The sequence below is a fragment of the Squalius cephalus genome, assembly GCF_949319135.1.
Source record: "Squalius cephalus genome assembly, chromosome: 4".
NCBI lineage: Eukaryota > Metazoa > Chordata > Actinopteri > Cypriniformes > Leuciscidae > Squalius > Squalius cephalus.
The window spans coordinates 47,369,811-47,393,063 of NC_137125.1; the positions used below are offsets into that span (position 1 = coordinate 47,369,811).

The following is a 23,253-nucleotide window of genomic DNA, read 5'->3' on the forward strand; positions in this document are numbered from 1 at the left end:
TTAAGTACGACCCTATCCTGGTACAAAATATGTTTCTCCATACAGTTCTTACCGGTCTGCAAAACGATTACATCAGGGGTGACCTCAAGCCATACCTGCAACAAACAGACGTGAGTGATGAACTGTTGTTAGAGAAATTGAATATTGCATGCATGACCGAGGCAGAAAGACAAAGTAAAAAGAAAACTGCAGTTCAACATCGGCCGATTGTGCACACCGTTGAATACACTGATGTTCCAGCCCCTGCAGAGAAGAAAGGGAAAATGTTACTTCAGGAAAAGCAGAGTAAACACAGTCCTGACTTGCTAAATGAACTCAGAGAAATCAAATCAGACATGGCGCTATTAAAGAACCTTAGTGCTGAAGTGTCACTAATCAGAGAGTCGATTCAACTGCCTCAAGCCAGTGCAGCACAGAATTTGTCTTCACCTGGTTTACAAGACGACATACCAGCCAATCAGTTTAAGTATTCATCTCCTCCGTACTGGCCAAAATACAGCCCAGGACAGAGAGGAAGGACCGCTCAATTTCAACAAGGATTTGCTCCTCAACGTCATTTTATGCAACCAAGGGGTCAGCCTAGGAGATGTTTAAACTGCCAACAGAGTGAAATTGATACTTATTGTACACACTGTTACAGATGTGGAAGCAGTGAGCATTTCCTGGCAGGCTGCAGAGCAAGAACAACAAACTCACCCAGAGATGAGCGTTTAAACGAGGGAGGGTTACTTCCATGGGACAGGAGGTGACCTGCCAGGTGTTAATGTCCCACCAACAGTGCGCGTGTTGTGGCGTGAAGGGGGATTCCCATACTTTAAGACTCTGTACATCATGCCATAAGTCTCTTTACTGCTCTAAGTTATGTCAGACTCATCACTGGAGTGAACATAAGAAAGAATGTAAGCGAAATGAACACCAAGATATGCAAGAATTAAGGGTGAAAACGAGAACAAATTCAAACAAAACATTGAGTGTGGCCACTTTAGTGGGAAAACAGTGTCTCATTGACTGTTATATCCATGGAGTAAAAACAACAGCATTGTGGGACACGGGTTCTCAAGTTTGTATCATTGACGAGTGGTGGAAAAATAAGGTATTACCTGATGTGAAGCTGAGGCTTGTCTCCGAGATAATTGATGCATCTGACACACTTCAGATAATTGCAGCCAACGGACAGGGTATCCCTTATGTGGGATGGATAGAAGTCACATTTCGGTTGCCAGGAGAAAACAGCGATAGCAGCGATTCCATCATTCCCATTCTAGTAACAAAGGGAAAACACCTCTCCCATCCTATTATTGGTTACAATGCTATAGAGCTCATAGTGACTAACCACTCAGGGGAAAGCACAGATCCAAAATGCGGAGAACAGTTAAAGAGAATAGTGAAGATGACATTCCCAAGATTAGAGACAAGCCACATTAAAGCTTTTATAGAAAGTGTCAGGGCAGAAAAGTCATATGAATATGTGGTGAGGACTCCTAGAGTAAAGGTGTTAATTCCCAAGCGTACCTCTCTGCAGGTTGAGTGTCGGATAAAGATGAGCTCTCTGAAGGAAGACACAACTTTAATGTTTGAACCTGATGTTGATCCAAAATGGGCAGAAGGGCTTGAGTTCCAGGAAACGCTTGTGCAGGTGAAAGGGGGGGCATCACCATACATCATGCTTGATGCGCGGAACCCAACGGATCATGACATTGTCCTGTGTAGTAAAACAGTCATTGGAACAGCACAGGGGGTACAAGCTGTTTATCCGTCCACATCATTTGATCAGTCAAGCCAGTCCATACGTACATCAGTGACTTCCATCCAAACGAGCAGCGTTGAGTTTACCAGTGATGTTTGGGACCCCCCGGTGGATTTGAGTCATCTGAGTCAGCCTGAAAAAGAAATAGCACACAAAATGTTACGAGAGGAATGTCTGTCATTCTCCAAATCAGATGATGACATTGGGTGCATAGAAAATCTAACACTGAAAATATCTCTAAAAGACACAATTCCTGTTGCACGTTCATACATCTCCGTGCCTAAGCCGCTGTATAGGGAAGTAAAAGATTACCTTCATGACCTGATTGCTCAGGGCTGGATATCAAAATCAACATCATCTTATGCATCACCTGTAGTCTGCGTTAGGAAAAAGGATGGAAGCCTACGCCTTTGTGTGGATTACAGGGAACTGAATAAGAAGACCCATCCTGATCGTCAGCCAATTCCCAGAGTACAAGATATCCTCGACAACCTGGGCGGGAATTCGTGGTTTTCACTATTAGATCAGGGCAAAGCATATCATCAAGGGTTTATGGCAAAGGAGAGTAGACCCCTGACCGCATTCATAACTCCATGGGGGTTATATGAGTGGATAAGAATTCCCTTTGGCCTGACAAATGCTCCAGCTGCATTTCAAAGGTGTATGGAGGAATGTCTGGAGAATTTGAGAGACCGGATATGTGTGCCGTATCTTGATGACATACTAGTCTATAGCAAGTCCTTTGAAGACCATGTCCACCATGTGCGGGAGGTACTGCAGCAGCTTGGACGGTATGGAATAAAACTGAAACCCAGTAAATGTGGAATGTTCAAAAAAGAAATCCGCTATCTTGGAAGGATGGTTTCTGCTGAAGGTAGCAAAGTGGACCCAGCTGATACGGAGGCTGTGCAAGCTTGGAAGGAAAAGAGACCGACCACCGTTGGGCAGCTGCGAACTGTGATGGGGCTCTTAAGTTACTACCGACAATATATTAAGGATTTCTCAAAGATTGCTGGACCACTATATGACCTACTCAAGGGCACCCCAGAAGAGGGAAAGATGTGCCAAAAATCAAGAAAAAGCAGACTGAAAAATAGAGGAGTGCCTTCTAACCAACCAATCGTTTGGAAAGCTGAGCACCAAGAGATTTTGGAGATATTGATCAACCATCTGGTCGAACCACCTATCCTCGGCTTCCCAGACTTTTCGTTGCCCTTTATTCTTCATACGGATGCCTCAAACCAAGGCCTGGGGGCAGTATTATACCAAAAGCAGAATGGTAAGCTCCGTGTAATAGCGTATGGCTCTCGGACACTCACGACTGCTGAACGAAACTACCATCTCCATTCGGGTAAATTAGAGTTTCTCGCCCTCAAGTGGTCAGTGACTGAGAAATTCAGAGACTACCTATACTACGCACCGACATTCACAGTCTTCAGCGATAATAATCCTCTCACGTATGTGTTATCCAGCGCAAAGCTGAATGCAACTGGTTGTAGGTGGGTAGCTGAGCTAGCCGACTTCCATTTTTCAATAAAATATCGCCCAGGTCGAGAGAATGCAGATGCTGACAGCTTATCACGATTGCCTCTCAACATCGAAGAGATGATGGAACAATATACAGAGGAATTATCATCAGACTGTATTGCAGCGACTGCTCAAGCAGTGGAAGTACAGGAAGATTCTTCATCGTGGGTAGTATCTGATCTTCCATGTCCATCAGATGGGGTTGTAAATAATTCTATTCCTGGGAATGAGATTCAACAGGCCCAACAAGAGGATTTGCATATTGGACCTGTAATCAAATGTAAACTGACCAGTGTGAGGCCTCGTGGAAACCAAATTAAGTCTCTCACCGCTAAGAGTAGATGTCTTCTTCGGGAGTGGGAGAAGCTCTATGTAGATGAAGATGGGATCTTGAAGCGGAAAACATCTACAAGGAACCAATTGGTTCTACCTGAAAGATACAAGACAGTTGTAATGAAAGAATTGCACAATGAGATGGGTCACCAAGGCATCGACCGTACAACATCCCTAATCAGAGACCGTTTCTTTTGGCCTCATATGCAACAAGAAATCGAACATTATGTTGCAAAAAGCTGTCCTTGCTTAAAGCAAAAGAAGCCTTGTAAAGAAACAAGGGCCCCTCTTACCAACATCATCACAACACAGCCCTTTGAACTTGTATCGGTAGACTTTCTGCATTTAGATAAATGTAAGGGGGGATATGAATATATATTAGTGGTAGTCGACCACTTTACACGGTTTGCGCAGGCATACCCTACAACGTCAAAGTCTGCAAAAACAGTAGCTGATCGTCTGTTTAATGACTATGCCCTGCGATTCGGATTTCCAAAGCGAATACACCATGACCAGGGTGGTGAATTTGAAAATCAGCTTTTAGCTCAGCTAACAAAGAATTGCGGTGTCCTCAGTTCCAGAACGACGCCATACCACCCGCAAGGGAATGGTCAGACAGAGCGATTTAACAGGACCTTACTTCAAATGCTCAAAACACTGACGGACAAGCAGAAGACGAACTGGAAGGAATCCCTGAATAAACTGATCTTTGCATACAATAGTACTAAATGTGAGGTCACAGGGTTCTCACCTTTCTATCTTCTTTATGGACGACATCCCAGACTGCCAATTGACCTTCTCTTTGGTTTGGAAGAAAGCACTGGTAGAGTAAGCCAGCAGGAATATCTGAAGAGATGGAAGGAACAGATGCGGGAAGCATATGAAATATCAAGGGAAAATATGGAGAAGGCAGGAGGACGGAGTAAGAAGTATTACGATAAGAAACTGAGGAGCACAACCTTGTATCCAGGTGACCGCATACTTGTTAGGAACCTGACGCCAAGAGGAGGTACGGGTAAATTGCGTAACCATTGGGAAGAGACCATCCACACTGTTGTGAGGCAAGTAAAAGAAAACCTCCCAATTTATGAAGTCAAACCTGAACTGGGAAAGGGGAGGTCTAGAATCCTACACCGTAATCTCTTGCTTGCATGCGATTACTTGCCAATGGAAGGACAATCCAACAAAGATGCTAACCTAGAGAAAAGGTTGACAAAGGACTACAAAAAGAGGAGTGACATTGTTGAAACTGATAGAGATGAAGAGGATGAGGATGAATGTTGTCTTTATTACTCACCAAACCAACAGCATAGTGGAGAAGGGTGCAACGAAGGTGCTGACGAGTTAGAGAGGGGGACGAGCGGACTGGCCAAGCAGATCGAGAATATCGCCGAAATCGGAGATCAGATGGACGCTGTTGGGCTACCAGAGGACGGATGCCCAGGTGAAGAGGACTGTGATGAGGAACTGATTCAAACTGAGGATCCTTTGATAACTGGACAAGGAGAGGAACATGACGAGAACACATTATCACCTGAGCAATGCAATGATTCGACAACAGTTGAGAGACAATCTAGACCTCAGAGAGAAAGACGTGCCCCTCGACTGTTCACTTATGATCACCTTGGTACTCCCAGTGTCCATAATATAAGTTGTAGTTGTGAAGTTCAGCAGCAGTATCAGAATATGCCTTACCTTGGACACCAAACATTTACATCATGGTCAAGCCCAGGGCCATTTCATAATCCTTACCCATATCTTGCATACGGATATCAGGGATAGACTGGCTTAATACAGGCTCAGGTGTAGTAAAAGCAGCATAGTCCACATAAACAAAGTCTAAAAAGATGGTCGTTACTAAAGCCTAAGTTAACTGCAAGATGTTGGGACAACATCTAATTGTGAGGGGGAATATGTAGTGTGGTTAAAATCAATATGATTTATACTAGAGAAAAATAAAGTGTAATTGAGGAAATGTCCACTAGGGGGAAACCAAAGGCTGCAGGCAGTAGCTGACACACTCTATGTTTTGCGTCACAGTCAATACAGCTGGCGCACAGACAACAGCGAGTTCGTGTCGTCTCATTTTATTTATGTCTATTTTCCCCTTTTCCAGGTATAGACTATTTATAAATTCATTTCTGTTGTGAGGTAAAACTATACAGTGGTTGTAGAGCTCATTATTTCTCCTGAACATATATGAAAATGTGAGATTTGATGGTTTAATTATCGTGTGTTTGACATGCTAACCACGAGGAAACTGTGGGTTAAACTGAGTGTATCTTATCCATTTTATTTACTGAAATGGTTAGAAACAAATGAGCAAATGTTATGTGGAACATAGTCCATGTTGTTTTCTGTATTTCATGGTTAATCTGTTTATTGATAAGTGACTGCTGAAATAGTGTTCCATTTTATTTTAGTGTCAAAGAAGTTGTAGAACAGTTTATACAGGACTAAATGTGAAAAAATGCAGGTTTAATGCTTATACAAATTCACAGTGATAAAAATGAGAAGTTATAAAAATGTATTTAAATTACAGTTATGATGACTGTTGTGATACAGTGTTATACATTGCTGATTTTGTCTGCATACTAATGTGAACTAATGTATTGATGTATACATTCAATTTTCTATTATGTTGTTTTGAAAAAGAAAGAAATGAGTTTACACAGTCAATACAGCTGGCGCACAGACAACAGCGAGTTCGTGTCGTCTCATTTTATTTATGTCTATTTTCCCCTTTTCCAGGGGTGCAACATAACCACACCAGCCCAGGACCTCCACATCCAGCATCTTCACCTCCAAGATCGTTTGAGACCAGCCTCCCGGACAGCTGCTGCAACAATCGGTTTGCATAACCAAAGAATTTCTGCACAAACTGTCAGAAACCATCTCAGGGAAGCTCATCTGCATGCTCGTCATCCTCATCGGGGTCTCGACCTGACTGCAGTTCGTCGTAACCGACTTGAGGGGGCAAATGCTCACATTCAATGGCGTTTGGCACTTTGGAGTGGTGTTCTCTTCATGGATGAATCCCGGTTTTCACTGTACAGGGCAGATGGCAGACAGCATGTATGGCGTCGTGTGGGTGAGCGGTTTGCTGAATGTCAACATTGTGGATCTAGTGGCCCATGGTGACAGTGGGATTGTGGTATGGTGAAGACTAAAATTTCATCTTTTAATATAATTTTATTATATTATTATTGAATATTATGTATCTGTACTATTATTCTTTATTAATATTCATAATCAGTTGTATCTTATGGAGTTTTATGTGCACGAGTTTGAGTGCGTGAGAGACTATAGATAGCATGGATCCATGTGAAGATCATATGTCAGAGACAGAGGGGTGTGTACACTGTAACATGTTTCCAACTGATGCAGATGTAAACAACAAAGATAGTTCTATGGAAGTGAATTGTGCCATGTGTGTGCATGACATATATGTTCCATTTTTAAACCTAAGCAACATATTTTGTTACCATAAAAGGAAGCCGCTCAGTTATGTATATAATCTCAACCTTACTCTACAACTCCAGAGAAACTAAGAGATGTGAGGGAAGAGAAACACGGAAACGCATAGATCTGGCACGAATGTAACATCTTCTCAGAGTTTCTCTCCTGACATATAAGAATAAAAGATTTTTTTCTTGGCAAGATAACCGGTGTCCGGTCCTGTGTATCAAATAATAAGGGGAAAGGCTTAATTCCTAGTCTACATATGGGTGGGCATATGTTATGGACAACGAACACAGGTGCATTTTATTGATGGGATTTTGAATGCACAGAGATACCTTGACGAGATCCTGAGGCCCATTGTTGCGCCATTCGTCCACACGAACATCACCTCATGTTGCAGCATGATAATGCACGGCCCAATGTTGCAAGGATCTGTACACAATTCCTGGAAGCTGAAAACATCCCAGTTCCTGGATGGCCAGCATACTCACCGGACATGTTCTGAGTGTTCTGCCAATATCCAGCTACTTACGCACAGCCACTGAAGAGAAGTGGACCAACATTCCACAGGCCACAATCAACAACCTTATCAACTCTATGCGAAGGAGATGTGTTGCACTGTGTGAGTCAAATGGTGGTCACACCAGATACTGACTGGTGTAACTGGTGACCGGTGTATGGACCTGAGGGCCGTGGGAGAACAGCGCGAGGCCGGTGGCATGATTTGCTAATGAGCGACATCTGTGAGACGCACCGGTCTCGTATCTCTCACAGCCCTCAGCCTGGTCCTGCTCGCCACACTCAGCAAAGGAGAAGTGCTCACTAACACAGATTTAGACAGATTTGTGAACAATTGAGAGAAATAGGCCTTTTGTGTACATAGAAAAAGTTTTAGATCTTTAATTTCAGCTCATGAAAAATGGGGGCAAAAACAAAACTGTTGCGTTTATAATTTTGTTCAGTGTAATTATATTTTATTTAATAAGGGTTTAGTTAATTATACATAGACACATAGACAATCCCAAAATTTTCACATTTAATGGATGCATTTAATTTTTCATTTTTTTTTGTCTATTTTACTATTTTGACTTGCCAGAAAACTATGATGATGTCATCATTATACGACAATTCTCCAAGGATAAAGCAGGTGTGGGATTCAAATTACTCTCTTAAATTTCATGTTTTTTTGTTTGTTTGTCTTCAAATTATAGTTTTTAAACTCATGTAATTAATAATGGACAAATTTATATCAGAGGGTGTTCAGGAGGAGTATGATGATGTGAAGAATATCAGGGAATATATGAGTGACATGTTTGTTATGTTACTGACACCTTTTTACCTTACACTGAATTTGTTTAATTTTTATAATTGCTTTATAATATCAATTTCTGTGATTATGATAGCTCATTTTACTTGATTGTCAATATTGATGTGTTCATTTATAATACTTTGTAAAGCATATATTGATACATTAATTTGCTCTTGTTTTCTAATAACAGACTATGATGATGTGGAAGAGGAGCCAGGAAAACAGGGAGGGACTTTTTAACTGAAACCACAATCTCTGCATCAAATATTTTCAAAGCTTTTAAGTGGTCTGCAGTTTAAGTGTCTTAGATACTAAATACATTTTAAGTGCTATCCACCATATGTAACCACATGTAATATTTTGCATTGAAATCTACTTAATTACATTTAATCAGTGTTTAACAGGGGAAAATGCTTAGTTTAAACTCCTCTTTCCAGAAGTTTTTTTTTTTTTACAAAATACGATTTTGTGAACATGACTTAGACATGGTAATTTGAGAGAAAAAAACTAAAACAAAAAAATACCAACATTAAATTCGTTTGTATATAATTGTTATGATTTCAGATGCTTCGCCATTTAACTTCCACTGCTCCAGTCTTTAATATTTCACAGCAACTTATAAAAATATCATATTCCTATTGAATGTAGACCCACTGGTGATGAACATGTACAGTATATTTTGCTAAAAAACGTTTGAATGTACTTTGGGAAATAACTTTACAAACAGCAGCTGTGATCAAGGATCTTTCCCTCAAAATAATGTAATGACTCTTTGAACTGAGCAGAAGAGCATGTTGTTCACTTTATGTCCTGCAGAGGGTTTTTTACAGTCAGACATACCCATCATGCTTACATGTTTTATATACTTGTTTCATATTTCTATCAAATTTATTTTTATTTTTTCTGTTTCAGACTGACTATGTGCATGGATATTATGTCATCATTATCATATTGTGTAATTGGGGAATGTTGCAACATTTCTTTTTCAACAAACTGTTTTTTTTTTTTTTTTTTTTTTTTTTTTTTTTTGTACACAATATGCAAAATTCAATAAAGTTCTATGAATTATTGTATACTGTTATTCTGTAGTAGTACTTTGATATGTCTCTCTGTCTTAGTGTTTGTGGTCAGCAGTTTGTTATCAGTGCTTGTATCTCTTCTCTGCAGGTGTCAGACTTTGCCACTGTGCACACTGAAGTGTTTCCCACATTCACTCTCATGACAGCTGGGTGAGTGTGGGTCTCCTCAGTAAAGTGCCTGTAAGGTGGAGGAGGAGTCCCGTTCATCAACAGTGGTGTTCTCTTGATATATATGGAGATTTATTGGCTGATCTGTCGTTGTCTCTGTTCTCTTGAAGTTTAACTCTGAGTGTGATTGGTGGTCGTCAGATGCCCCTCTCCTCTCTCTACCGTTATCTTTCTCACCAGAGCAGACAAGAGTCTCTTTTTCTTCAGAATTGTAAAGAGAGCTGATGAAAAGTTAGTCCTGAAGTGCAGAACAGAGGAAGAGGAAGATGAAGAGCTGTCTGACAATCTTTCTGATGTCCACAGTCGTCACACTCACCAGTGCAGGTATTTTATCCTATTAAAGGGCCAGACAGTTCTTTTCAACATATTAAATTAAAGTAGTTTAATATTTAACACAAGGATCTTACAGCGTACCATCAATGACAGTTCTCTTAGTTTCATTTATATAGACTTTTGTTTGTAATTCCCTACTGATAATTATTTATTTTTATTTTTATTTTTAAAAATAGCTTATGGTAGCAAAAAATTCTCTCTGAGTTCTTTTTTTTTTTTTTTTGCATTAAATGGTCTTGTGGTTTGACGTGTTATTACGCATGCAGTGTTTAGATCTTATCAATTGAGTGAAATGCAAAAGTGATTTAACTGCAAAAAAAAGCAGCATAATTGATCTTTCATAATTTAACTTTCATAGATAAACGACTCTTGTGTACAGGCAAAGTGAGGTTGGTTGGAGGTGACGTTCCCTGTGCTGGTAGAGTGGAGGTTCATCACAGGTAATGTCACACACATTTTAAGAATCATTGCAAATAATTTACCAGCAGCTGCAACTTTCAATATGCAACAAGAAATTAATATTAATGTAGTATATGTAATCAAATCGTTTTATAGTTAATTTACAAAAGTAAAAATAACTGAATTGAATTTAACATCTTTTATCTAATTCTGAAGTTTAAAGAGATCAGGGGCCGTATTCACAAAACATCTTTAGGTTAAAAGTAGCTCCTATCTTGCCCATTTAGGTGAAACGCTTAAAAATGATTAGCGTGTTAGTCCTAAATTTTGGACAAAATATTTTCTCTGAGAGTAAATCACAAAGCATTTTAGTACTAAAACCAGCTCCTAAATCTTTGAAAAGGTGTCACTAAGCCCAAAGTCACTAAGACCAAACCACAAACAATCATAAAATGGCTGTTGCTGGCAATGCCACGAAGGAAACGTTACCAGATGGTGTCTCCCCAAGGATACAACACTTAAAGGGACATGGTAAGCAGCTAAGGCCGCCATGTACACCTTTAGTGTGGAGGGGGATAGACCTGCGGAGAAACTCTGCACCCACGGGGCAGATAACTGGGTTAACACAGATAAGTGTTTTCTGCACCAGGAAGTGAAAAAAATATCCACTTCAAGGCGTAGAGTTTCCTCGTGGAGGGAGTTCTGGAGTGGAGGATGGTCTCAACAATCTCGGTTGAGAGACCTGAACTTATGAGCTGGGCCCCCTCAGAGCCCAAGCCCAAAGTTTCCTCAATTCTGGGCGGGGGTGAAGGATCAACCCGCTCGCCTGAGAGAAAAGGTCCCCCCTGAAGGAAATCTCCAGAGGACTCTCTGTCAGGACTTCTTTGTTGAAGACTTCTTCGAGATAATGACTGTCCTCAGATCTGTCTTATCCCAAGATGACTACGGCTGAGACTACTAAAGGAACTAGCCTCTCGAGACTGGTCTCTAGTATAGCTCGAAGTCAATCCAGTGTCCTGAAACGGATGACCAGCAGGAAACAACTTAACTGACCCCTCTTAAACCCTCCTTCTGCGAGTCAGACACTTAGACTAGAACTTGCTGGAGACCGCTGCGCCCAAAAGCATACAAGGTTGTGGGGTTGGCAGAACGGCCCCTGAGGGCACTGAAGAGAGATTTGTTTCAGGTATGCTTTATAGTTTCCAATTAACGTCACATGACGTTCCGTCACGCCATTGGACTGATTTCATACGTGCTTCATGGCGCAATCACACAGAGGCGTTCCCACAGCTTCTCGACGCAGCTCGAGTTCCCTTGAAAGGGAACTGAGTTTTTCTCCGATTTAAGTTGCCCTGAAAGCAATTTTCTTTTTGAATTTTTTTTTTTTAGTTTTGAGCCCGTGGGTCATAATGCCACTTAGAGAAAACCTCAGAAGGTGGGAAGCGAATAGGCAGACAAAATCCATGCCTGGAGAGCAGGGACTTTTAGGTTATAAAATCTGGCAAAGGTGGATGGTTAGAACCAACCAGCCGCCACACAGATATCAGCAATGGACACATGGACAATTGTGCTATACTTTACTGCCATTGGGCCCAAACTCGAGACAGGACGCGTCCACTGAAAGAGCCTGCAGCTCACCAACTCGCTTGAACGATGCCAGAGCCAACCATCCTGGCCGAAGGTCGGCTTTCGTGAGTGGCTCAAATGGAGGACCACAAAGTGCCTTCAAGACAATGGACAGGTCCCAGAAGCGGATTTAGCCCCCTGGCCCCTCTGAGAAATCTGACCACCAGGTCATGGTTCCCAACTGACTAAAGCCCAGCACGGGCCTCAAATCTAGGCCCTAGATTTATCTAAAACATTTTTTATTTTTACTTTATTTTTTATGACGACCAAGCAGCCGACAGCGAGTTAAACATGTTTGATCAATTTAGCCTCTCAAATCAACACTTTACTTGGCTACAATAAAATCCATAGATATAAAACAATTCAAGCATATCACACAGACAGTTAGTTTAAATGTTTATTATCACAACCACAGTAAAACGACATTATTGAAAAGCTGAGGCAGGCTTCTCTGCTGCTCGCAGTCGCAACAGCGCTTGCAAGCGAAATGAGCTATACAATCTAAACAAATCAAATCAAATAAATCAAATAAAAAACAAACATGCAGGTTATCTTACCTCAAAAATCAAGTCTTCTCTACAGAACATGGCCATTCTTATTTCCAATAGTTTCCAACAGTTAGACTAATGAAAATAAAGTCCTATCAAACGAAAAACAACAAGACAGCCTCCTAACATGGCTAAGAACAGTCGCTTACAGGGCATCGTGGAGAAAAAGCACAGCATCCACTGAAGGTTTTAATCCAGTCCTCCTATCTTTTATAACTCTTCCAGCTGCGCTGAAGACACGCTCGCTACTACTGCTGCCGGCGTGGACACTAAACACAGAGCGAGCCAGTCTAATGTGAATCGTGGGTCGCACCGCCGGGAAACCTTCTGTGTGCGTTTGCCTGAGCAGACTGTCATGTGTCAGTCATACGTCAGTGTAATAGGTTATAAAATGTCTTTCTATGTTTGTTTTTCCATCGCCAACTTCTCATATTTTCTTTTAATTAATGTCTAAAATATAAAAAGAAGGATAAGCCTAAAACAGGCCTGAGGCCCGACCAATGTGTGAACTATGACATGAAAATTGCCCCGAAGCCCAGCCCTATAGGGCGTAAATAAGTCGGGGCCTGTCGGGCTCGGGCTGAAATGCAGGGCTTTACAACTGACTGGCCAGCTATAGGAGCGTGGTACGCTGTGAAAGCTGCCGTGTATACCTTGAACTCGGACGGGGTGCGTTCGCCTGAAAGCGCCAGATGCGCTGGCTCTGGGATACGGGGCAGCAAGTTTTTGCTTTGCTTGATCCTGAACCCCAGACTCTCCAAGTGGCTGAGGAGCATAGATCTGTGCGCGCATAGTTCCTCCTTCGATTGGGCTAAGAGCAATCAATCATTGAGGTAATTCAGGAGAAGTACTCCCATCTGTCTCAGGGGGAGAGGGGTGCATACACGCATTTCATGAAGGTGCACGGAGCAGTCATTTGGGTCAGACCAAATGGTGGGACTGTATATTGGTAAGCCACCCCTTCGAATGCAAATCTTAAGAGCGGTCTGTAATGGGGAGCTACATGGATATGAAAGTATCTATGCAATATCCTTTGTATCCTTGTCCTTCTGGGGACATTTTTTGGTCCCCATGAGGAAAACGGCTTATAAATCTTATGGCATCACTCGCATGTTACTTCCAAACTTTTTATAGGTTATTGATATCATTAAAAGTTTAAAGTGTCTTCTTCAGAAAGCCTGACTTTTTTTTATTTAATTTTTTTTTAGACTTGCCATTTCACAAGAGAAATTACCTAAAAAGCTCTCATCCAAACTGTAAAATACTCAATATATGAGGGTATATGAGGGCTTTGGCAGATACTGTAGTTCTGTACTGTACAGTACTGTAGTACTGGCTCTCTCTGCTGGTCACAATGTGAACAACATGCTTATCCTTACTATGGTTATGGTTTTTGTGGGCCATCTGAAACCACTTTTGTGGAATTAGGTCAATTTCACATTAGTCAAAGCAATTATTTGACATACACTGAAGGAAGGTGTCACAAAATAAATTTTGTGATGTTTTCCACCCCTCTGTGTAATTAGAGCTAACCTTTGCCATGTGCTCTTGCAAGCATTTATTAACTTATTTTTTTAAATGCCATTTTACAATAGTATCCATTTTACAGAGTTGAGTTTATTACGTGTTAATATCATGCTAACATAATGTATACATTAATAGACAGTGTGTAGGACATTCACAGTTAGTTAGCACTGTGCTCTTGGTAAACATTTACATTTTTAATGGCTTTTTTGTTACTTGTTAATGTCATGCTAACATATCTAATAGACAGTGTTCAGAGTTAGTTATCAGTGTTTTTATCTCTTCTCTGCAGGTGTTGGGCTTTGATGCTGTAAATAACTGGAGAGTTTCCTGTATCCTGTAAGTCAGTCAAATATGTGTGTGTGTGTTTCTGCATCCCCTCAGTCTTGATGGTTGGGGAGGAGGAGTTCATCAGCACTGACTGTTAGATATATATGGAGAAAGTCATAAAAGCCTGGTCTGATTTGTCACTGAAGTTGTTTGATGATTTCCTCTGTTCTGTCTAATAAGGTAACAGCGAGTGTGATTGGAGGGTTTTGAACCTCTTTCTCTCTCATTAAGGGGGCTGAGAGAGGACGCCTGTACTTCTGTATCATCAGTGCGGAGAAGCTTGTACTGGATGTTGAATTAATCAAGCAGAGAGAGATGGAGAGATGCCTGACACTCATTTTACTGTCTTCAGTTATAATACTCATCACAGCTGGTAAGTAGACAAGGAATGAAAGTGAAGTTTCTTCAGAAATTCGGTATTGTGTTCTTCAAATACTTAAAATTAAGTTTGACTGTAATGTGGTGTCTCAGATGATAATAATAATAATAATAATAATAATAAAGGCATTTGTTTATTTACAGATCATTGGATTATTAGATCTCTGCTTAATTTTTACATGACATAAAACTGTCAACAAAGTTTATTTTGTCAACTGTAAATTATTAAATTGCATTTGTCAAACATCATTTTATAACTGTAGATAAATCTCAGTCCCTTGAGTTCACTTAGCAATGAAATAGAAATCGTCACTATAGAGTCTACAATGATAAAGTTCTGATTTGATAAACATTAATTTGGAAGTGGTGTTTAACTGACATAATATATTTCCCTTTTCAAAGATAAAACTATTTGCTTATCCATGAGTAAGCAGTGTATACAGTATAGTAATCCTAAAGAAAACGAAGCTGTGATTAAACATTTTTGTAAAAAAACAAGACCGAAAAGAGAATAATGCATGGCACTTTATGGGATTCCGTATTGCACAATCCTTTTACACAATATTATTTCAATAGCTAAAGAGGTCCACTGCACTACACAGAGAAAACAGGAAGAAAATTTAAATTCAAAAACTCCTCACACTTTTTCACAGAATGTATGTTTTTTTCTCTTCCTCTCTCCTTTATCTTTCTCTCATTGTGTCAGCTCTCTCAGCATCAGTCCATGTAAATGTGAGGCTTGTTGCTGGTCCCAGTCGCTGTGCTGGTAGAGTGGAGGTTCTTCATAGAGGTCAGTGGGGAACAGTGTGTCACTATGACTGGGATTTGGCTGATGCTGCAGTGGTGTGTAGAGAGCTGAACTGTGGAGAACCTGTAGATGCTCTGAGTGATGCTCATTTTGGACCAGGATCAGGACCAATCTGGATGAGTTATGTATGGTGTGCTGGATCTGAGTTAACAGTGGAGAAGTGTGGATCAGGAGGATGGGAAAAACACAACTGTGATCATAGTAAAGATGCTGGAGTCATCTGCTCAGGTAAAGTACATTTTACACATTTTACATTCTAAGTCATATCTGTGTGTAAAGTTTTGTGCTTCCATATTGGTTTCTAATACTTGAGTTGATGTTAATTGTTAAAATGTTTCATTATTTAGCCATTCAAAAACAATTCAACAAATAATTTTTAATAAGCCAATGTTTTGTTGATCTATGCTGTCTTATTTAGAAGTCCGGCTGGTTGGAGGTTCTCGCTGCTCTGGGAGGTTAGAGATACTTGATGATCAGTCGTGGGTTTCAGTGTGTGACGCTGCCTTTGACCAGCAGGATGCAGAGGTTGTGTGTAGAGAGCTGGACTGTGGGGCTCCTGTACAGGTGCTGGGAGAAGATGCTTTTGGCAAAGGAGACGCTCAGATGTGGACACAAGAGATTCAGTGCAGAGGAAATGAGTCTCAGATTAACCTCTGCCCAACATCACCATCACATGAAAACTGTTCAAATGAGCACAACATTTTTTTGATGTGTACTGGTAGGAATTCAAAATGCAGCAAAGCAGTTTTATGTCTTTTATTTTGATATTTTACATTTCAGCTCACTTTTTCTATTGCCTTTCTCTCTTTCTTACATTTCAGACATAACAAATGTGAGACTGGTAAATGGTAGCAGTCAGTGTGCTGGTAGAGTGGAGGTTCTTCATAGAGGTCAGTGGGGAACAGTGTGTGGAGTTGGCTGGGATTTGGCTGATGCTGCAGTGGTGTGTAGAGAGCTGGACTGTGGAGAACCTGTAGATGCTCTGAGTGATGCTCAGTTTGGACTTGGATCAAGGCCAGTCTTAATGAAAATTGCAATTTGTAGTGGATCAGAGTCTACACTTAAGAAATGTGGATCCATAGAATTGAGTTTTCATGACGAGTGTCTTGATAAGAGCGCTCAAGTCATTTGCTCAGGTAAGATAAAAGTTTTATATTATTATACAAAACACTTGTCAAAAGCATTAATCATTTTTATTTTCCATGACTATTTCCACCTTCTCTTCTGTTAAAATAACTGTGATATAAAAATAGATACTGTATATAATAATTGTACAATCTTTTTTTTTTTTTCATTTCATGAATTTGTTTTCATTTGAACACAGTCATCTGAAAAAGAAAGGACACCCTATTGAATTCTATAGTTTTACATATAAGGACATAATAAAAAAATCATCCAATCCTTAAAATTAGGTAAATACAACATCAGATGAACAACAACACATGACACGTGGGTGACAAACTAAGTACACCCTTTACTGCTAACGACTAGGCTAACAACCAGGTGATTTTTTGTAAATTTTCTAATACGTAAAACCATACAATTCTAAAGGGTGTCCTTTCTTTTTCACATGACTGTAAATAACTGTCACAACATTTCGTAGCTTTACTTACTGTATCGCATTCTTAGCTGGTAAAGTGGGAAACTAAATACAGTGTACAGTTATGAAAATCTGAGGTTGTGTCCCAGATGGACCTGTGGAACTCTCAGACATTCGCAAGCAGCAGCCATTACTATTCTGCAAGAACCCAAATGCACCTCAAGTGCTCCATTCGGGACAGGGCTTTGGGGGTGGAGATCTGTCCTGCAATATACCTTTAAAATAAGCCATGATTTTGTTGATCTGTTTGTCTTATTCAGAAGTCCGGCTGGTTGGAGGTTCTCGCTGCTCTGGGAGGTTAGAGATACTTGATGATCAGTCGTGGGTTTCAGTGTGTGATGCTGCCTTTGACCAGCAGGATGCAGAGGTTGTGTGTAGAGAGCTGGACTGTGGGGCTCCTGTACAGGTGCTGGGAGAAGATGCTTTTGGCAAAGGAGACGCTCAGATGTGGACACAAGAGATTCAGTGCAGAGGAAATGAGTCTCAGATTCACCTCTGTCCAACATCAGCATCACATGAAAACAATTGTTCTGATAACACCGGTGTTGATCTGGTGTGTGCAGGTTAGAGTTTTTTTTTTATAAACTAAACTGTCTACTAAATCTAGAATACAATTTTTTTCACTTTGTGTGATCATTTTTCTTTCTGTTTGTCTGTATATTTTTCTTATCTTTCTCTATTTTTGTTATTCATTATATAGACAATATGAGAGTAAGACTGGTTGGTGGTCACAGTCGCTGTGCTGGTAGAGTGGAGGTTCTTCATAGAGGAGAGTGGGGAACAGTGTGTGGTTTTGACTTTGATATGACTGAAGCTGCAGTGGTGTGTAGAGAGATAAACTGTGGAGAACCTGTAGATGTTCTTGGTGATGCTTATTTTGGACCAGGATCAGGACCAATATGGCCAAATCGCAAGTTATGTACTGGATCAGAATCTACACTGAAGAACTGTGGAACAGTAAAATGGGGTTTATATCAGTGTGATCATACTAATGATGTGGGAGTCATCTGTTCAGGTAAGCTGCTCCAAACCTCAATCCTGTTTTTATATTATTCAAGATCCACCTGCCTTAAAGGGATAGTTCACCCAAAAAGGAAAATTCACCCTCAAGTTAGGCCAAATCAGAATTGCTTTTTTTCTGTGGAGCACAAAGGTGTTTCAAGATTCAAAATAAGAAACATCCTGAAGTGGTAAATGAGGTTTGTACATTTTTTAAATAAAATTACATCCAGTAGTTTTTGTGTGTGTAACAGAATGAAATTGATTCTTCTTCTTTGCTTTGATAGCATGTCTTAACTCACTTCCATTATGTTCAAAAGAGTGGCCAGTGGCCAGAATATTCTTTAAAAATGAGCTTTTTGTGTTCATTGGAAGAAAAGAAAGTCATTTGGATTTGAATTAATATGGGTGTGAGTTCCCTCACAAACATGCAGGATAGGCAAATTGGAGACAGTAAACTGTCCATAGGTACAGTATTAGTGAGAATGTGAATGTGTATGTGTATGTCTGTGTGTGTTAGTTCTGTGATGGGCTGGCCATTCATCATGTGTATTTCCCTACTTTTGCCTTGAGACGCGATAGGCTCCAGCATCCCTGCAACCTACATAGGACATGATGACAGAGTTTTTATTTTTAACTGAATTATCCATTTAAATTAATCTTTCATAAAGCATTTAATTAATTTCCATTGATTCCTTTCCACATTAATAAATGGTTTTGTGTGGTAGAAATTCATGACATTTAGATAACAAACAAAAAACGGTTATTTATCTCTTGCTACTTCAGGCGTCAGGCTTATCGGAAACTCCAGTTGTTCTGGGAGGTTAGAGATACTTGATGATCAGTCGTGGGTTTCAGTGTGTGACGCTGTACTGTAGCCATCTTCAGCTCCTGCTTGATTCGGGGGCAAGACCCCTTAAGCTTTTTCTTCAGCATATAAAAGACTTGCTCACTTCACTTTGGATCAGGTGACTGAAAAAAACTATAATTGTCTGTGCTCTTTCAGAAGTCCGGCTGGTTGGAGGTTCTCGCTGCTCTGGGAGGTTAGAGATACTTGATGATCAGTCGTGGGTTTCAGTGTGTGACGCTGCCTTTGACCAGCAGGATGCAGAGGTTGTGTGTAGAGAGCTGGACTGTGGGGCTCCTGTACAGGTGCTGGGAGAAGATGCTTTTGGCAAAGGAGACGCTCAGATGTGGACACAAGAGATTCAGTGCAGAGGAAATGAGTCTCACATTCACCTCTGTGCAAAATCTTTTCATAAAAACAGCTGTTCACATGATAATTTCCAGGGGCTGATCTGTGCTGGTAAGAAATAAAATATGAGATTCTTATTCTTTTTAATCTGTTACCTTTTATGTCTATCCTCTCTCTTTATTCTTCTGTCACTTAGATAAAAATAATGTGAGGCTGGTGGGTGGCAACAGTCGCTGTGCTGGTAGAGTGGAGGTTCTTCATAAAGGTCAGTGGGGAAGAGTGTGTGGTTTTTTCTGGGATATGCCTGATGCTGCAGTGGTGTGTAGAGAGCTGGACTGTGGAGAACCTGTAGATGCTCTGAGTGATGCTCAGTTTGGACAAGGATCAGAACCAATCTGGATGAGTAATGTGTTATGTGCTGGATCAGAGTCAACACTGAAGAACTGTGGGACATCAGGTTGGAGCATACATGACTGTACTCAGTATTCAAATGCCGGGGTCATCTGTTCAGGTAAATAATGCTGGACTTAAAAGCATTTCACCCTTGTGTTTTCTACTTGTTACCAATGGTTTTATGTTACGCAAAAAATGATTATGCTTTATGTTGAAAACTTTGTGTATTAAGTTAACATATCTGTATTGTTACATGTTTTGTTTGCATTACATGTGTACTATTTGTTTATGTCTACTTTGTTCTGTGATTCATGTAATATAAACAGGCCATAAACCTTCCAGACTTGCTGGTGGGCCTCATCTTTGCTCTGGGAGGTTGGAGATACTTGATGATCAGATGTGGGTTTCAGTGTGTGACGCTGCCTTTGACCAGCAGGATGCAGAGGTTGTGTGTAGAGAGCTGGAATGTGGGGCTCCTGTACAGGTGCTGGGAGAAGATGCTTTTGGCAAAGGAGACGCTCAGATGTGGACACAAGAGATTCAGTGCAGAGGAAATGAGTCTCAGATATCATTTTGCTCAATATCATCATCACACAAACACAACTGCACCAGTGAAAATAATGTGGGACTAATCTGCTCTGGTAAACGATCAATATTCAATGTCTCTTCATCAATTCTCTATCATTAAAATGCAAGATACTGCAATCTTTAATGATTATATTACAAAACTTTCTTCTCCCAAGTTTTTCTCTTTTTTTTTTTTGCATTGTTGTGGTTAAGTAATCATTTTTTTTCCTATCAAGATATGTTGTAGGATAGATTTTTTTTTTTTTTTAATGTGCCTTGTAATGACAAAAGTTCTTTGCCCAGGTTACACTGATCTCAGACTGGTAAACGGTTCAGACTCCTGTTTTGGAAGAGTGGAGCTTCGGTTCCTCAATGAATGGGGCACAGTGTGTGATGCATGCTGGGATATGAGAGCTGCCAGTGTCCTCTGTAGACAGCTGAATTGTGGGATTGCTGTGTCTGTTGTGGGATCAGACTGGTTTGGAGAGGGAAGTGGTGAAATCTGGGCTGATGTGTTTGATTGTGACGGGAATGAAACAAAACTCTCAGAATGTTCCATCTCTTCATGGAGTCGAGCTGAATGTTCTCATAGACGAGATGTTGGAGTCATTTGCTCTGGTAAACTTATTTGACACACTACTGAAAAACTCTCTTTATAATATATAAACACTATATTGTTCAAACACAAGTCTTACTTTAGTAAAACATGATCATCTTTCCTCAGGTTCCTCTCTGGCTGTTCATGACGGTCTGGTGCGGTTGTCTGGAGAGAGACAGTGTGAGGGGGAGCTGGAAGTTTCCATCCATCAGGTCTGGAGGAGAGTTCTGCTGGACTCCTGGAGTCTCACTGAATCCTCTGTGGTCTGCAGACAGCTGGGCTGTGGCTCTGTGCTGAACTTCTCCGGCTCCTCTTCATCCAGTCCTGAACACAGTCATGAGTGTGTGACGGGCTTCCAGTGCTCTGGGAGTGAAGCTCATCTGGGGAACTGCAGCTCTCCACAAACTCTGAACTGCAGCTCCACACAACAGCTGTCAATCACCTGCCTTGGTGAGAACAGAAACATCTGGGCAGATTCTTCAGTTGTTAGTGATCAATAATGTGTTTTTCTCTCTCTGAATATCAGGTCGCGGGTTCATCAGGCTGGTGGGTTCTGGGGGAGACTGTGCGGGGAGGCTGGAGGTTTTTCACAGCGGCTCATGGGGGACAGTGTGTGATGACTCCTGGGATATTAAAGATGCCCATGTGGTGTGCAGACAGCTGCAGTGTGGAGTGGCCCTCAGTAACCAGCAGGTACCAGCCTGGTTTGGTCCTGGTTCTGGACCCATATGGCTGGATGAGGTGGAGTGTGAGGGGAATGAGACGTCCCTGTGGAACTGCTCTTCTCCAGGCTGGGGAAAACATGACTGTCAACACAAGGAGGATGTAGGAGTCGTGTGCTCAGGTAAACAACATGCTTCTATACAGTATATGTATTTAAATTAAACATGTAATGAATATAACATTTTAAGAAACTTCAAGTTAACACTTTTCATTAGTTAACATCAGTTAACCTTAGTTAACATAAACTAAAATTAACAATATTCCTACAGCTTTTATTAATCTTAGTTAATATTAATTTCAACATCTACTAATAAATTTTTAAAATCAAAGGTTGTATTTGTTAACAACTTTAACATCACATTTATGCGTCCATAATACCCACACTTTTAAAATGTACTTTTTCCCATTTATGTATAGATTTTAAAGAGATCAGGTTAACTGAGGGCTGTGAAGGGAATGTGGAGGTTTTCTACAATGAATCCTGGGGTAATGTGTGCTGGAATGAGATGGATGGAGACACAGCAAGTCTGATCTGTCAAGAGCTGAACTGTGGAAGATCTGGTGATGTGTCTGATTCTACACCAAGACTGGAATCAGCTCGTAACTGGCTGGATGAAGTGAAATGTCGACCACATGATTCAAATCTGTGGCAGTGTCCATCTTTACCCTGGGGACAGAATGACTGTGACAGAGATGAAGTAGCCAAAATCACCTGCTCAGGTAAGACTGATGCAATTTCCATCACTAAAAAATAGCCGTTATCCTTTTTATGAATTGTGGGTAACACTTTACAATAATAGTACATGAATAATCATGTACTAATACCTGAATTAATAATTACTTTACTATGAACTAATGATGAGTTAATACATGTATTAATGAGGTACTAACCTTAATTACGACATGAGTATCATGAATTCCTACATGAATATACCATCTTAACTACGCGTTAGTACATGCTTGTTAATTAATGTATTAATTAACATTTCGAGGTAAAGTAAATCAAACATGCTCTAGATCAGAAGAAAGATTAAAAGGGCACAATGTTAAATTGTTCATAAATTTGACACCATCAATTGTCACATACATCAGTGAATGACTTGGAAAGTAACATGAATTCATGACTTGTTAATGTATCATAATGTCATGACTTTACTTGGAGGGGCACATCATTACTAACTCATCATTAATTACTTGGAAAGTAACATGAATTCATGATTTGTTAATGTATCATGTAATTTCTTGTCTTGGCCCTCCAAGAGTAAATCTTCAAAAATGTATCAATTACACATGTTTTATACATATTCAGCTCTTCTAAATCAGATATCATTTGGTGCTTGTCGGTGGTTTGTAAAGAAGTGGAAGAGCAGAGGTGCTGTGCCTGAATTTAGATGGAGAAGGAACTGAACGGTAGGAAAAAAGTGGACAAATTTTGAAGGGGCAATAGTGGCCCCAAAGAAGAGCCAGCAAACAAGACTAACATCCGACTGCATTATGATATAAAGACAGTAAACAAATCCAGAAAATAACCATCATCTGTGCTATCACTGATTTTAATTTTGAAAATTGCATCTGTTTAATGAATATGCTAGTGTATAGGTATTTTA

The 23,253-nt window shown here is 40.4% G+C and overlaps 1 protein-coding gene across 1 annotated transcript in view; it reads left to right on the plus strand.

Annotated features, from left to right (window-relative positions):
* LOC307157727 (uncharacterized protein) overlaps positions 1-23,253 on the plus strand; it is a gene marked incomplete at its 5' end in the record, with an annotated part of 174,088 nt that overhangs the window by 135,172 nt on the left and 15,663 nt on the right. The window contains 20 exon segments of the mRNA XM_079869651.1: positions 1,157-3,770; positions 4,422-5,234; positions 6,664-6,761; positions 9,546-9,607; positions 9,767-9,949; positions 12,757-12,901; positions 14,348-14,365; positions 14,617-14,758; positions 15,470-15,799; positions 15,990-16,289; positions 16,393-16,707; positions 17,432-17,734; positions 17,872-18,186; positions 19,177-19,476; positions 19,562-19,822; positions 20,085-20,399; positions 20,629-20,943; positions 21,050-21,412; positions 21,450-21,767; positions 22,064-22,366. Of these exon segments, the coding sequence (XP_079725777.1) occupies positions 1,157-3,770; positions 4,422-5,234; positions 6,664-6,761; positions 9,546-9,607; positions 9,767-9,949; positions 12,757-12,901; positions 14,348-14,365; positions 14,617-14,758; positions 15,470-15,799; positions 15,990-16,289; positions 16,393-16,707; positions 17,432-17,734; positions 17,872-18,186; positions 19,177-19,476; positions 19,562-19,822; positions 20,085-20,399; positions 20,629-20,943; positions 21,050-21,412; positions 21,450-21,767; positions 22,064-22,366 (7,813 nt within the window).